Genomic DNA, 12,384 nt, shown 5'->3' with positions numbered 1-12,384 from the left:
GGGGAGGGACGGAGGCGGGATGGAGGGGGCATGGCTGCGCCCCTGGGCCTAGGGGGTGGGGAAGAGCCGGAGCCCATTGCAGGCAGAGGCTCTCCCCGCCAAGCCAGGCCCTTTCCCCGCTGGGCACCCCTAGGGGCCCGCTCCAGGGCTGACATCTGGCCCGTTGGGGGCCCTTAGGGGGACCAGACAGCAAGTGTGAAAAATGGGGACAGGGGGTGGGGGGTAATGGGCCTCTATATAAGAAAAAGCCCCAAATATCGGGACTGTCCCTCTAAAAAATGGGACATCTGGTCACCCTAAACAGGAATATATCACACACACACACACACACACACCACCACCGCCACCGCCACCACCACGGTCCTTCCGCAATTGCTTCGTCTGCCTCCGCTGCTCTTCGGGGCAGGGCCTGTTTCTGTGTGTTTGTGCAGAGCCTAGCACATTGGGCCCGACCGTACCCCGGATAACGATCACCCAGACATGTCCCATCCCTAGAAACCAGCGCCCGCGCCGCAGCATGACCCTTATTGCTGTAAAGCCCTGGCAGTGAGAGAGCTAAGCCCCTACGAAGCTGACTACAGGGATCTTCCTTTAGGCCATGTTATGGGGGGCCCTGGCACTATAGCAACAGAGAAGTGGAGGGGTAGAAGGGAAGAGGAGAAGTGGACTGGGGGGAGAGGGAGAATGTTACCATAGCAACAGAGGAAAGAGGAAGAATGTTACCATGGTGACTGAGCACATGCCCTACAGAGGGATAAAGAACTAAAGCTGCAACATAGGCAACAGGGAGAGATGGGGAGCAGGCAACTGTTACTGTAGCAACAGAGAGAAGAGGGAAGAAAAAGATGGGGAGACTGTTACCAGGGAGACAGTAGGAGGAGACTGTTACCAAGGTAACAGAGGGGGTTCTGTGACTTCTACTGCAGCAACAGATATGGAAGAGGGAGAGAAAATGGCTCTTATCCTAGCAACATACATCTTTTGGCATAGCAACAGGGAAAGCAAGAGGCAGCAAGGAGACGTATCATTGGAGGAGATGAGATTATAGCAGGTTTGCCAAACTGTCACAAACTTTACCAACCCAGGCGCAAACCCCTCCCCCCACCCTTCAGCATGATAAGAATGGAAAAAACATGATTCTTTACTCACCCAGAACAAATTACTCACCCTGTACAAGAAGAATTTTGCAGGAGTGTAGTAAAACAGTTACAGTCGCAGAGTAAAGCATGGTCCATGGAATGGTAGAATACATGCAATATGAAATGGGCTGACCCCCCTAAAAGGCTTGGTGTTAACAGGACAAAGTGAACTTAAAAATTTGGCTTTTGTCTGAAACCGTTTACTATTATTACAGCTAACACCTGAGAGTCTGATTGCTGAAGGAGATTACAAGGGGAAATAGGCTCTCCATTTGTTTATTACGTGCCTTTGGCAGCACTGTGTGTATAGTCAGTTTCAATATTTACCTTATACTCTCAGTTTCCCTGAGTCCTTCATGTAGTAATACTAGAAAAAGCATTTTTAAAGATAGAAGCTGTACTTGAAAAGTGACAAAAATGGCAGGAAAATTCAGGGACAGGTGTAACATCTAAAGGTACTTTTAACTTGGTTTTGAAATTGACTAGATTTCAAATTGATCCCAGAACAACATATAACTTCCAAACACAAATAGCCCTGTTTGTTTCATTTAAATATCTTTCTTACCTTCTGTCATTAAGCCTCTGCCCTTCCCCCCCCCAAAAAAAAGCAGAAAGTCCTTTAAAAACCTCTCTGTAGGTAATTTTAACAGAGCAAAACATCATCCTTTTAAAAATACCCTGGCATCTTTAATGGGTACTCAAAGTTTCATTCAAGAGACCCACACATCCATGCACACTTTATTTGGTTTGTGTGCTTTGGGTAGATGTCAGGTTTATTTAATCCTGATGTATTTTTAACCTGTGCTTCCAATGGGTCTATTTCAAACATGATGCTTACTCCACTAACCATCCTCTTCAACTGTGAGTTATGATTTGATGTCTGAGTATTTTATGCAAACCTAATTTTTTTTTTAATATGCTCAGACTTATCCCTAGCAAGACCTAGCTCAGCTATTCTCCCTCTAAACAGGCGTACAATGAATCTCTACAAGCTTTTGCACTTTGGTTTAAAAATTATCTTGACCCCCCCTTCTTTGGTCTTACAATGCTGTCTCATCTAATGATGGTCCAGTACTTTTGCAGCTTTCTGAGCAGCGGTGCTGGAACAATTTTTATAGTGGGGGTGCTGAAGGCAGATACCATGTATTTGGCTTGTTCTTACAGTACTACTTCAAGCCAGGACATGCGACAGTACCCCCCAACACCCTTAGTTCTAGCACTTATGCTTCCAAGCCAGCTCAGTGCACAACTTTACAGAGATGCTGCCTCCAGTTTTTTGCCTGTGTATGATCCAACTGCTAAACTGAACTAAATGGAGTCTCTGGGTGAGATTTTCAAAGGCATTTAAAACCCAGATCCTCAATGGTATTTAGGCTCCTAACTGCCACTGAAATCAATCAGAGTTAGGTGTCTAAATGGCTTAGCAGCACAAGTCCCATTGATTTTCAATTAAACTTGTGCTAACTCACGAAGATTCACGTACAAATCCCACCTTCCATCTTTTTCTTGGCATGCTCTGGGACAAGCAGACTGTATGAATAAGAGAAGATCAACTCAACCTGCATTGCTGCATTGAAGAGAGTGCATCTATTGCTTCCCACCCTGCCCTCCTGTCGAAATAAATCTAGACACTTTGAACCTATATTCTTTACCATAGTGTTTTGTGTAGAGGTGAGAGAAAAGTATTAGGAGTCAGAACACCTGGGTTCGACTCCCAGGGTACATCTACACTACCCGCCGGATCGATTTATCGCGTGTAGTGTAGATGCGATAAATCGATCACCCGTCGACTGCTGAACCCCAGCTCGGCGAGAGGCGGAAGCAAAGTAGACGGGGGAGCCGCGGCCATCGATCCCGCGCTGCGAGGACGCAAAGTAAGTAATTCTAAGTCGATCTAAGGTACATCGACTTCAGCTACGCTATTCTTGTAGCTGAAGTTGCGTATCTTAGATAGATCTCCCCCCCACCCCGCCACAGTGTAGACCAGGCCCCAGTTTTGCTATGTGACCCTTAGAAGTCACGGCAGAATATTGCAAGTTGAACTCCAGTGTCTGTACAATTCTTTGACCTCATCTGATGCAACACAACAGAAGTGTAAAACACTATTTCAGCTATTTCAGGAACCAAAAGGAACATGGAGCATTTTAAGCTCTTCATTGATTAATCATTCTTTAAAAGACTTGCTTCATTCAGACAACTAAACCCAGGGCCGGCACAACCCATTAGGCGACCCCTAGGGCACTGCGATTTGGGGGGCGGCGACCGCAGCAGTATTTCAGTGGCGGGACCTTCCACCGCTTCTGTGGGGGGGGGGGGCGGCATTTTGGGGCGGCGGAAAAGCTGGCGGCGCTCCTGACTAAACCTCTCTTGAAATGGCATTTTAGACGCATTCTAGAGACTGCCTTAGCAGTAACATGATGCCTGTGCTCCATTGCATTTAGCACAGGATTTTGCCTCCAGGAGGAGTTAAAACCAATAACCTGGGATTGTTAATGGGTAATAAATATGCTTCAAATTAAGGCAAAAAAAATATTTCAAACTCTGCATATGGGGATGTAGGGAATTCTCTAGTAGCCCCTAAAGGGAAGTCTAGCCCCTCTCCCACCCCAGCAAGCAATTTCATTCCCCATCTGAGCTTTCCTCTAGAGTTACTCACTGACAATTCATCATCATATTCATCTTGATGACCTTCAGGGGCAGTGAATTCCACATGCTGACTGTTCTGTAGTGCCATTAGAAGAGTTTAAAATTACATTGAGTCCCTCATTAGAGGAACTCAGCTCTCAGCCCCTCTTCCTCAATAAAACCACTTAAAGAGAAATTAATCTAGGTGATTTGTTTCCCAGGACCCACTGCTGTAGCCATTCCACATTTTACATTTTGTGAGAATGCCTACACAAAGGGACTAGTCTTGCTTGCAGGAGATTATGTGCTGCTTAAAGGAAAATATCCCAGTTTGGTTCTAAATATCTTGCACTCTAATTTCTGCAAACTCTCCCCCACCCCCCTTCTTTCCCCCAAGCCATCATCCAAGCCTTCCCCAGGAGCATTTGGGGATCTAACAGCTGTGATAATTCTGTAGACACACATCAATCCTATAACTGTGCTCAGTGATTTACTTGCCTGGGATATCCCAGGAACAGTGCCTGTGCTGATGTTTTGATCCTGCCATTCAGGGATACGGCCAAATGGCCAGAAGACAGCATACTCCTCTTCCTATAAAGACAAAGCTTTGAGTGGGATATGGTGGCCCTTCTCCAACAGCAGAGGAAAGGGCTGGAGGTGAAAGTCCTACTGACCCAGCAGCTGGATTCCAACAGCCCTCCTTAGCTTTGTGCATTGTTTATGGCTCATCTCAACGGCTCATGCAATAGCAAGGCCACTGTTCCCTTCTCCAGGGCCCTGCAAAGACTCAAAGCTGGGCAAGTTAGTTAGGGCAGCTGCAGTGGCAGTTACTCCCTGGAAACAGGCACCCAGGGAACAACTATATGGAAAAAGCCAACCCAGTCTGTCTTTGTAACTTATTTATTTATGAAGTGTGAGGTAATGAAGAAAGTGCTAAATCCGACCACAGTGTTAACTCTAAAGTTTCTCAGTAGGTCAGTTAGGAGCCAGACAGCTCACTGGCTGCTCCGTGCGTCTCTGCTGCAAAGTAGAGAGTCAGCCCCATCAGTGCCAAGGGAGACGAAGGCCGCTGGTCCTACTCCCCTCCCCACATCCCTTGAATCAACTGGTTAGCATTCACAGAAGAGGGAGATTTGTGGGGGGGGGGTGAGAGAAGACCCTTGGCCAGCTGAACAAATGCAACTTCAGGGAGTGTAGCTGCAGGTCAGCAAACAGAGGCTAAAAGTCCTGATCAGATCCCTTCTAAGAGGTGGCTTCTACCCACCTAGTAAAGACAAAGTAGGCTCCAGGCAACAATTAGATCAGCCCTTGTTGTCTGTCCTGGGCTACACCTGGGATCTTAAGCAGCATCGCTCTTAAGAGCCTGCGCTTGGGGAATACGTGAAAGTCAGCCACACAGGGTAATTTTCACCCTCATCTTCTGAGAGAGGAAAACCCCGTTCAATAGTCCATTGTACTGCTTGAGGAGCTGGGCCCCAGATAATGTCCGTTCCCCCCTTCCTCCCCCCGAGGAATCTCTCACTTAATTCCAAACAGTAAATCAGAACATAGGACCCTTCTTGGGCTATTCCTAGAAAGGCATCAGGAACCCCCCACAAAGACACACTCTCCACGCTGCAGCAGGGACAATGCACACACTCCCCCGAAAAAGGTTTACAAAAAAAGACAAATCTTTAACAATACTCTTCAAAAAAGTTGTACAAAAATACAGTATTAAAAAAAAGGGTCCTCCAGTATAAGACTCAGGCAGTTACAGCAGCAGTTTCTAGAACACAAACCTCAAGACAAGCTACTGTGTAAAGTGGTAAGAAAGTGAGGTATAGTCCATGTCAAGCTAGTCTCGGTTCTTCTCCAGTGCTAGGAGTTTAATCCATGCATCATCCCACCCCTGGGAGAAAAAGGATCTTTAACAGCAGCCCCTAGAGCAAAGCTTTCCCAACGCACCTCTAGGCATTCCCCAGCTGTCACTGCTTCTAGAGAGATGGACCCACACTGAACCACTGGATTGCAACCCCCTTGTTTTCCTGGATCTGAACGCCCTGGCCTACATTCGCTCTATTCAGTTGCAGTGGACCAGGAGCCGCTTAGGAATTTAATGGACTTCTTCTGGAGAGGATGTGTTGGGTACATGGTCTCAGCCCCCCCACCACGGCAGAATAGGATGTGGGATGTCGTGAAGGGTCGTGATTGGGGAGGTGGGCCAGTACAAAGGATGGGTCAGGGAAGGGACGGTGGACGAGAACCGCACCACGGGAACCAGTGCTGGGGTTGGGTTGAACGACAGAAGTTGGGTCAAACTTAATAGGTCCAGGGCAGCAACGGCCATGTTAACAATCCACCCAAAATTGTGTGTGCATGAAAGTAAATTCACAGAATAGCTGGATTCAGGGACAGGTCCTATCTGTCTGAATGAGGATCCTGCCATCTCTAGGTTGGCGTTATCCACTCAGGCCCCTATTTTGGAAAAGGGCCTCAATTTTTGAGTGCCCAATTTCAGGCACCTGAGGCCTGAAGTTCAGAGGCACTAAGGCAGCTCCTGTGGGCCTCAGCCAGCGTTGTTCCACATCTCTGTTCAGATGCTCAGCATCTCTGGCAGTCAGGACGCAGGTGCTTCAAGTTGGAGACCCTCAAAATGAGACACCCAGAACTCAATGGTCACTTTTAACAATTTCAGCCCAAGTGTCTTGCAAAATCCAGTGTCAAAAATTACTCCGGTACCAACCTACCAGCATCCCCAAAGGATAAGAGTTAACTCAGCCCACAGTTGGCAACTCCCTGCTCTGTTAAAGGAGGAACCCGAGACCAGACGTGAATAAGGGAAACAAAGAACCCACCCCCTGCACACAGTTTAAATTTCCTAGAATGCAAGCCATATTTGTGTGCGCTGGCTGCAGTGCATTCTGGGATCTGTAGTTTGGAGGGTTCACAATAACCAAAAATGTGCAAATCAATATAGGAAAGGTGTCAAGTTTTTGGTAGCTAACGTCCCTTGAGATGGGCGATTCGTTTCAGCAGCTGATGCTGTCTCAGCTTCAGCTGCCTTTTCTCTGTAGCCATCCTCCTCTCTGCACTGACTAGCGACTGAAGGTACTCCGAAGCTTTGCTCAGGATCACCACTTTGGGGGTTTTGGGACAGTTAGCCAGACCGGGGACCTGATCCCTCAGTGCCAGGAAGCGTGAGCGGAGATCGTTTCGCCGCTTGCGTTCTAAGTAGTTGTGGTTTTTCCTCTTGGCCATGTCCTCGCTATCTGAGCTCGGGGCGCTCTCGGGTTTCAGCAGGCAAGGCTCAGGCGATGAGCTCTCTGCGGCTTGCTCTGGGCTGCTCAGGGGCTCCTCCTTGATCTCCTTCTCTGAGGCCTCCTCCTGGGAGCAGGGGTCCGGTGGAGAGCGGGCAGCGTAGTTGTGCTGTTGCTGATGGATGGAGATGTGGAAGTGTTTCATGCAGGGGTCCAGGGGGTCTGCTCGCACGGTGATGGTGACCGGCTTCCTCATGCTGAGCGATTGTCTCTTCTCCACTGTCACCACATCAATCTCTTCACCCTCTGTTCAAAACAGATGCAAGCAAAACAACCCATCACTTGGAATCATTCGACTATTCTCTTCAGCTACCCCTTGCCCAGCCTCTCAGCATGGGGCAGCACCATACCTGGTGCATGGATCTCCAGTACCTCTTTATGTTCTGGAGATTATACAGTCACCCTGCTAGGTTAAACTGATCAGGAAGAGGATCACATTGCATGGATCCCAGTGCATTGCATAAAACAACTCAATCATCCTTCCTGGGGCAGAATTGGTCTTTCCCACAGCCCCTAATCCCAGTCATAGGAGTGAGATTTCTCTCCTGAGCTTCAGCTCCGTGTCCCAGGAAGTGGGACATGGATTTCTTACTGTTTCCCTTACACGCCATGGGCAACACTCATTAAGAACAAAGACCCAACAGGCAAGAAATTCCTGCACCCGTCCTCACCTCCCCCAGCAGACAGGAGGGGAGCAAGAGCCTTAGTGGCTGGGGACAGAGTTGAAGGATAAAGATCTTCCCCTTGCTCCTGCTCGTCGGGCTCTTTCATGGCCCATTGGAATTGTAAATGAGGGATCTGGGGGCTGAGCTGCCCTTTGTTCCTGTTCACTGCAGCTTCGCACTTTAGTGACTTGTTACTTTTCACAAGTTATAAATCCTATTCACCCCCCACCCTGGTATTCTCCTCTCCCCATTCAGCTGGGGGGGGAGAGGGGGAGAGACAATCCTCCCCTCTCACAGTGGGGGAGGGGGGACATTTTGCCATCAGGTTCAATGAACCTCTAAGCCATCCACCATTTAACATTCCTCCCCTCACCACCTCAAACATGTTCAGCCTTAAAGAAAGGGTCTGAGGGGAAAGGTTATCAAAGCTGTAAACAAAGAGGAACAGACCCAACTCTTTAAAACTCCATTCTAACCATCCCTGAATTATAGCGGCTACTATCAATTCACTCCCTGCCACTTTCCAAAGTCACTTGGGCTTTCCCCAAGAGAGTGTAACGCTCAAAAGCGAGCACAGATCCCTTGTGCATGGCATTCCAACTGGCTTGGCAATACTTTGCATTAGCCATGCCTTTCACTCAAATCAAAACACTTCACAAAGATGGGTATTGCCTCCATTTTACAGTTGTGGAAACAGAGGCAGAGCTGTTTAATATACTTGCCCACAGTCACGCAGCTAGTCAGTGAATAAGACCCTCACAGAGTGCAGCTCTATGCTAGCAGACAGTGGAGGTCTGTCTCCTTTTGCACGTTAACAATAATCTACTGGCATGATGAGTATTGCCAAATCAGAAAAGAGGTTGGGACCCAGGGCTCTTGACGCCCAATCCTCCGCTCTCCGCATTAGACCACATTGTCTCCCATGCCCCTCTAATGCTAGTGAGATTATCCTTCAGAGGGCTTGCACCACTTGGTGATCAGCAGTCTAGAATTTGCTACTGTGGTTTTATTTTAGGTGACACACACACACACACACACACACACACACACACACACACCCCTCCTGATAGTCAATGCTATTTCCTGGTTGCTTTGTACTGTGCACTTTTTATGCCCTTCTTTTGTCACAAACTTCCATTGTGTGGACAATAGTATCGTTTCCCCATTAATAAAAAATCTGACTGGCTGGGCCCCTCCTCCCAGCCAGGTGGCCATTGGCTGCCTCAGCAGGCGCTTGGAATGTTGCTGCTGCAAAGCTACCCATCCCTCATTGGCCAATGCCCGAGTCACTCACTGAGGCCCCCCTCATTGTTTGCTGCAATCTGTTGCTTTTTGTTCTGGGACCATGTGGCCAGGGGAGCATGTGCCCAAGGGGCCTGGATTCAGATCAGGTAAAGTGCAGGTCACCGAAGTAGCAAGATTACAGTAGAAATAATGAATGCAGTCATCCTCCCCCCCCCCCACTAATTGAGATTAAGCCCTTTAGAGCCTGCAGCCTCCTTACTATCTCCATCATCCTAATGTAATTAAATCTTAGTCCTAAAGGTGCTTCTTGGCCCAGCCATCCTCATCCCTGGAATGAGTCACAGCCAAATTACTCATGCCTGACTCAGACTCTAGTATTAAGGTCAAGATAATGAGGTGTCTAGCCCTGCACCCCCAAGGTTGTGTCAGCACTTCCGCCTGCCCCCCTCCCCCTTCCTTTCAGAGGGCAGTCATTTAAATCTTGCCTGGAGTTTAGGTGTATCAAAATCACACCTCCTTCACCTGGTCATTTCTAGAAAGAGCAAAAAAAATTTAGTAGCTGATTTGGGAGGATTTTTGCCTGCCGTTAAGTGACAAATTGAAGACAAGGGCTTTTTTTAAAAAAAACAGCCTGTATTAAACTTCCAACCCTACAGATCAAGGCTCAGGCTCGGTTTTGGGGGCTTGACACACCATTCCCTTGATCACTTTTAAGCCTCAGTCTAGTATTTAGACCAGTTTTCCTGTAGGGTGAGGCTGGATAGGACCCAGGAGACAGGACCCTTTTGCAGAGGCAGGGCTAGGAGATGCATCTAGTTGCTTGGTAGCATGCCTCGCCCCACATACCAAGAAGGGATGTCCCCAGAGACATGAACAATTGTTTTGTGACCGTCAAAGCCCACAAAGAGATTTTGCCTTTTGTCCTAGGAGGCCACCGGAGACAGGCTGCAAAGGGGAGCTGTCTGATCAGCTGAAACCTAGTCGTGGGGGAGCACTTCAGCCTGGGTGCTGTAAATCAAGCCGAAAGAACAGCAATATGGCTGCGGTGGGAAACATTACAAGAGGAGCTAAAGCGAGCTGCAAACTTCCCCATGCAGCTTCCAGGCTCAGAGAGCGTTCCCCGAGGAGCCCAGCGCCGTCTCCTAGCAGGAGGGGAAGATTTTTTTTTTTTAAAGCAGCAGAATTCTGGAATCTGAGGTCCCTCCAGGGTCACCCCCTCCCTGCAATGTGCAGGGGGTTCCCAAGCAAAAATCCTAGGGGGGAAAGAGACGGTTCAGCTTCCCTTTGTTCTTGTCCGTGGGCTTTTCACAACAAAAGGAGGCTGGGCTTCCGGAGAGCCGTTCCCAGACTGTTTACCAACACATGTGTAAACGGGAGCGCCACCAGCACGGCGGTTTTGCAATGCTGGAGAAAGCAGAAAGTTCACTGCGTTGCTGGGACCAGCCCACACCTTGATTTTAAGCAAGGGAACTTGTGGGGTTTTTTTTCATCCCTTACCAGAATCGCATTGCCGCTCGGGCCCGGAGGAGGCAGGGGGATGTTTGTTCTCAGCCAAGGGGCAGGGGAAGACGGCAGCGGGATCCACGCACTCGCTCACCGAGTTGTTGAACCCGAAGTCCTGGGCAAAGGAGGGCTTGTGCGGATTAACCCTTTGCGTGCCCGTGGAGAGTTTCTCGGTCATAACTTTCTCCAGCCGCTCCCGGGCGGAGAAGCCGCTCCACATGCAGTCCTGGAGAACGAAGGCGCTCAGGTTCCCAAAGATCTCCCCGGTGTCGATCAGATACTCCGGCTCCTCCCCGGCCAGGCAGCAGTGGGAGAGCCAGTCGGACCTCTCCCCTGCCCCGGGGCAACAGGCTTTGCCCCCCGCGCTGCACAGGGGCGACATGGGGGGAGTGGGCACCAGCTCGAATTTCTTCCAGATGTCTTCGCTGGGGGCGGTGGATCGGTAGAAATCCTCCTCGGAGTCATGGTCATAGAAGTAATGCTGGTAAGAGTCGAACTCCATCTCTGGAGGGGGTCACCTGGGGATCCCAAAGCGCAGTGTCAGCATAATGGGGGGGGAGGGGAAGAAGAGGAGATAAGCCCCCGCCCCAAGCCAGGGAAACACCCCAACATCAGGTCAGCCTCTGTACCGTAGCCACCCCACGCCCCCCAAAACTCTAATTACGGGGCGTTCGCGGCATCTTCCCGTGCGTGATCAAATCCCCACTGAACACACTCACCAAGGGGGTCCCAACCGCCCCCACTAGAGACCCCAAAGCCCTAAATAGGAGTCACCCCCCCCAAAGGGAGACTCCCACGCGCGGAGCTGCTCCCACCCACCCGCCGTCCAGCGGCCCCCCACGCACGTGGGGCGGCTAAGTTACAAACGGGTCGGTCCCCGCTGCCTGGCTTGGAGCTGGGCAGAGGCGCTGGGGGGGAACCGCGCTGCCTGCAAGTTTCCCAGGGTCACCAAACTACAGCCCCCCGTGGGGGGGGGGGGGGAGAAAAAGATCAGCCCCAGGGCCCCACCCCTTGGAGTCACCTTTCCCCCGCGTCCTGTTCTTGCTCCAAGCGGGCGGCTCGCTCTGGCTACACCCCCGGGGCCGGGTCCCGCGATCAGAGCGACCGAGCCGAGACTCGGGTGCATTGTTCCCCCACCGCCTTATATCCCGTCTGCAGCGAATGGCCCCGCCCCCGGCAAGCGGACCCCCAACCAGGGGGCTGTGATTTGCATAATGGGCGGAGCGAGTGCTTGTAAATCACCTCGGTGCTCCGCCCAGCTCCGGTGTTAATTGCTGCAGTTCCCTCTTGGCCCTGGTAATGGCACAGCAGAGCAGCTGACGGGCCGGCCGTGGGGGTCCCACCGCAGCCCACTTCCCAAGGAAAGCGGCCAGCAGCGGGGCAGCATCAAGGAGTGTTTGCTCACAGGCACTGTAAGGGCAATTGAATCTTCCCTGCACTAAAAACACCCCCGAACTCCTGCCCTTGCCTGAAGGGGCTAATCTGTTAACCCCAGTAGAGTTAGGACAGCTGTGGCTAGGAGAGAAGCCCTGAGTCCTATGCCCAGCTCTGGTGTTGACCTGTCTGTGACTCCATTTCCCCTCTGTACAAACAAGGCTAATGTTGCTTGTCTTTGTAAAATACCTGATGGGGGGTGGGGTGGGGTGCTGAACACCTGCAAAACAAACGCAACCTTTGAGAAACATTTTTTTCACCCAGGTTAGCCTGTAGTTTAGCAGCTGATACTGTGGGAGTGGTAGATTATATCTGTTAGAGTAGTGTGTTCAGCATATACTCACTTTTCTGCAAAGTTATTTGCCCAACTTACTCGTGAACTGATTATTTATATTGTACTTAGAGGTCTCAGCTGAGCGCTGGGCACTGTTTGTGCTAGGGGCTGTCCATGCACATAGGCTCCGTCGTAGACATAGG

The 12,384-nt window shown here is 50.1% G+C and overlaps 1 protein-coding gene across 1 annotated transcript; it reads right to left on the bottom strand.

Moving 5' to 3' along the window:
* Positions 1-4,648: 4,648 nt before the first annotated feature.
* Positions 4,649-11,648, bottom strand: MYCL (MYCL proto-oncogene, bHLH transcription factor). The gene is made up of 3 exons (XM_005302103.4): positions 11,495-11,648; positions 10,468-10,991; positions 4,649-7,306 (listed from the first exon to the last, which is right to left on the bottom strand). The coding sequence occupies exons 2-3, from the start codon at positions 10,973-10,975 to the stop codon at positions 6,744-6,746; spliced, it is 1,071 nt and encodes a 356-aa protein (XP_005302160.1). The 5' UTR covers positions 10,976-10,991; positions 11,495-11,648; the 3' UTR covers positions 4,649-6,743.
* Between the last annotated feature and the right edge of the window lie 736 nt (positions 11,649-12,384).

This window comes from Chrysemys picta, chromosome 23 (genome assembly GCF_011386835.1).
Source record: "Chrysemys picta bellii isolate R12L10 chromosome 23, ASM1138683v2, whole genome shotgun sequence".
Classification (NCBI taxonomy): domain Eukaryota; kingdom Metazoa; phylum Chordata; order Testudines; family Emydidae; genus Chrysemys; species Chrysemys picta.
The sequence above is the reverse complement of the archived record's forward strand: the minus strand, read 5'-3'. Positions and strand labels throughout refer to the sequence as shown.

Excerpts from the sequence above, each read along its gene's own strand:
- MYCL (XM_005302103.4), bottom strand. The coding sequence starts at position 10,975 with ATGGAGTTCGACTCTTACCAGCATTACTTCTATGACCATGACTCCGAG. Across the intron at positions 7,307-10,467 it reads CGAGCGGCAATGCGATTCTG|AGGGTGAAGAGATTGATGTG; the intron begins GTAAGGGATGAA and ends TGTTTTGAACAG.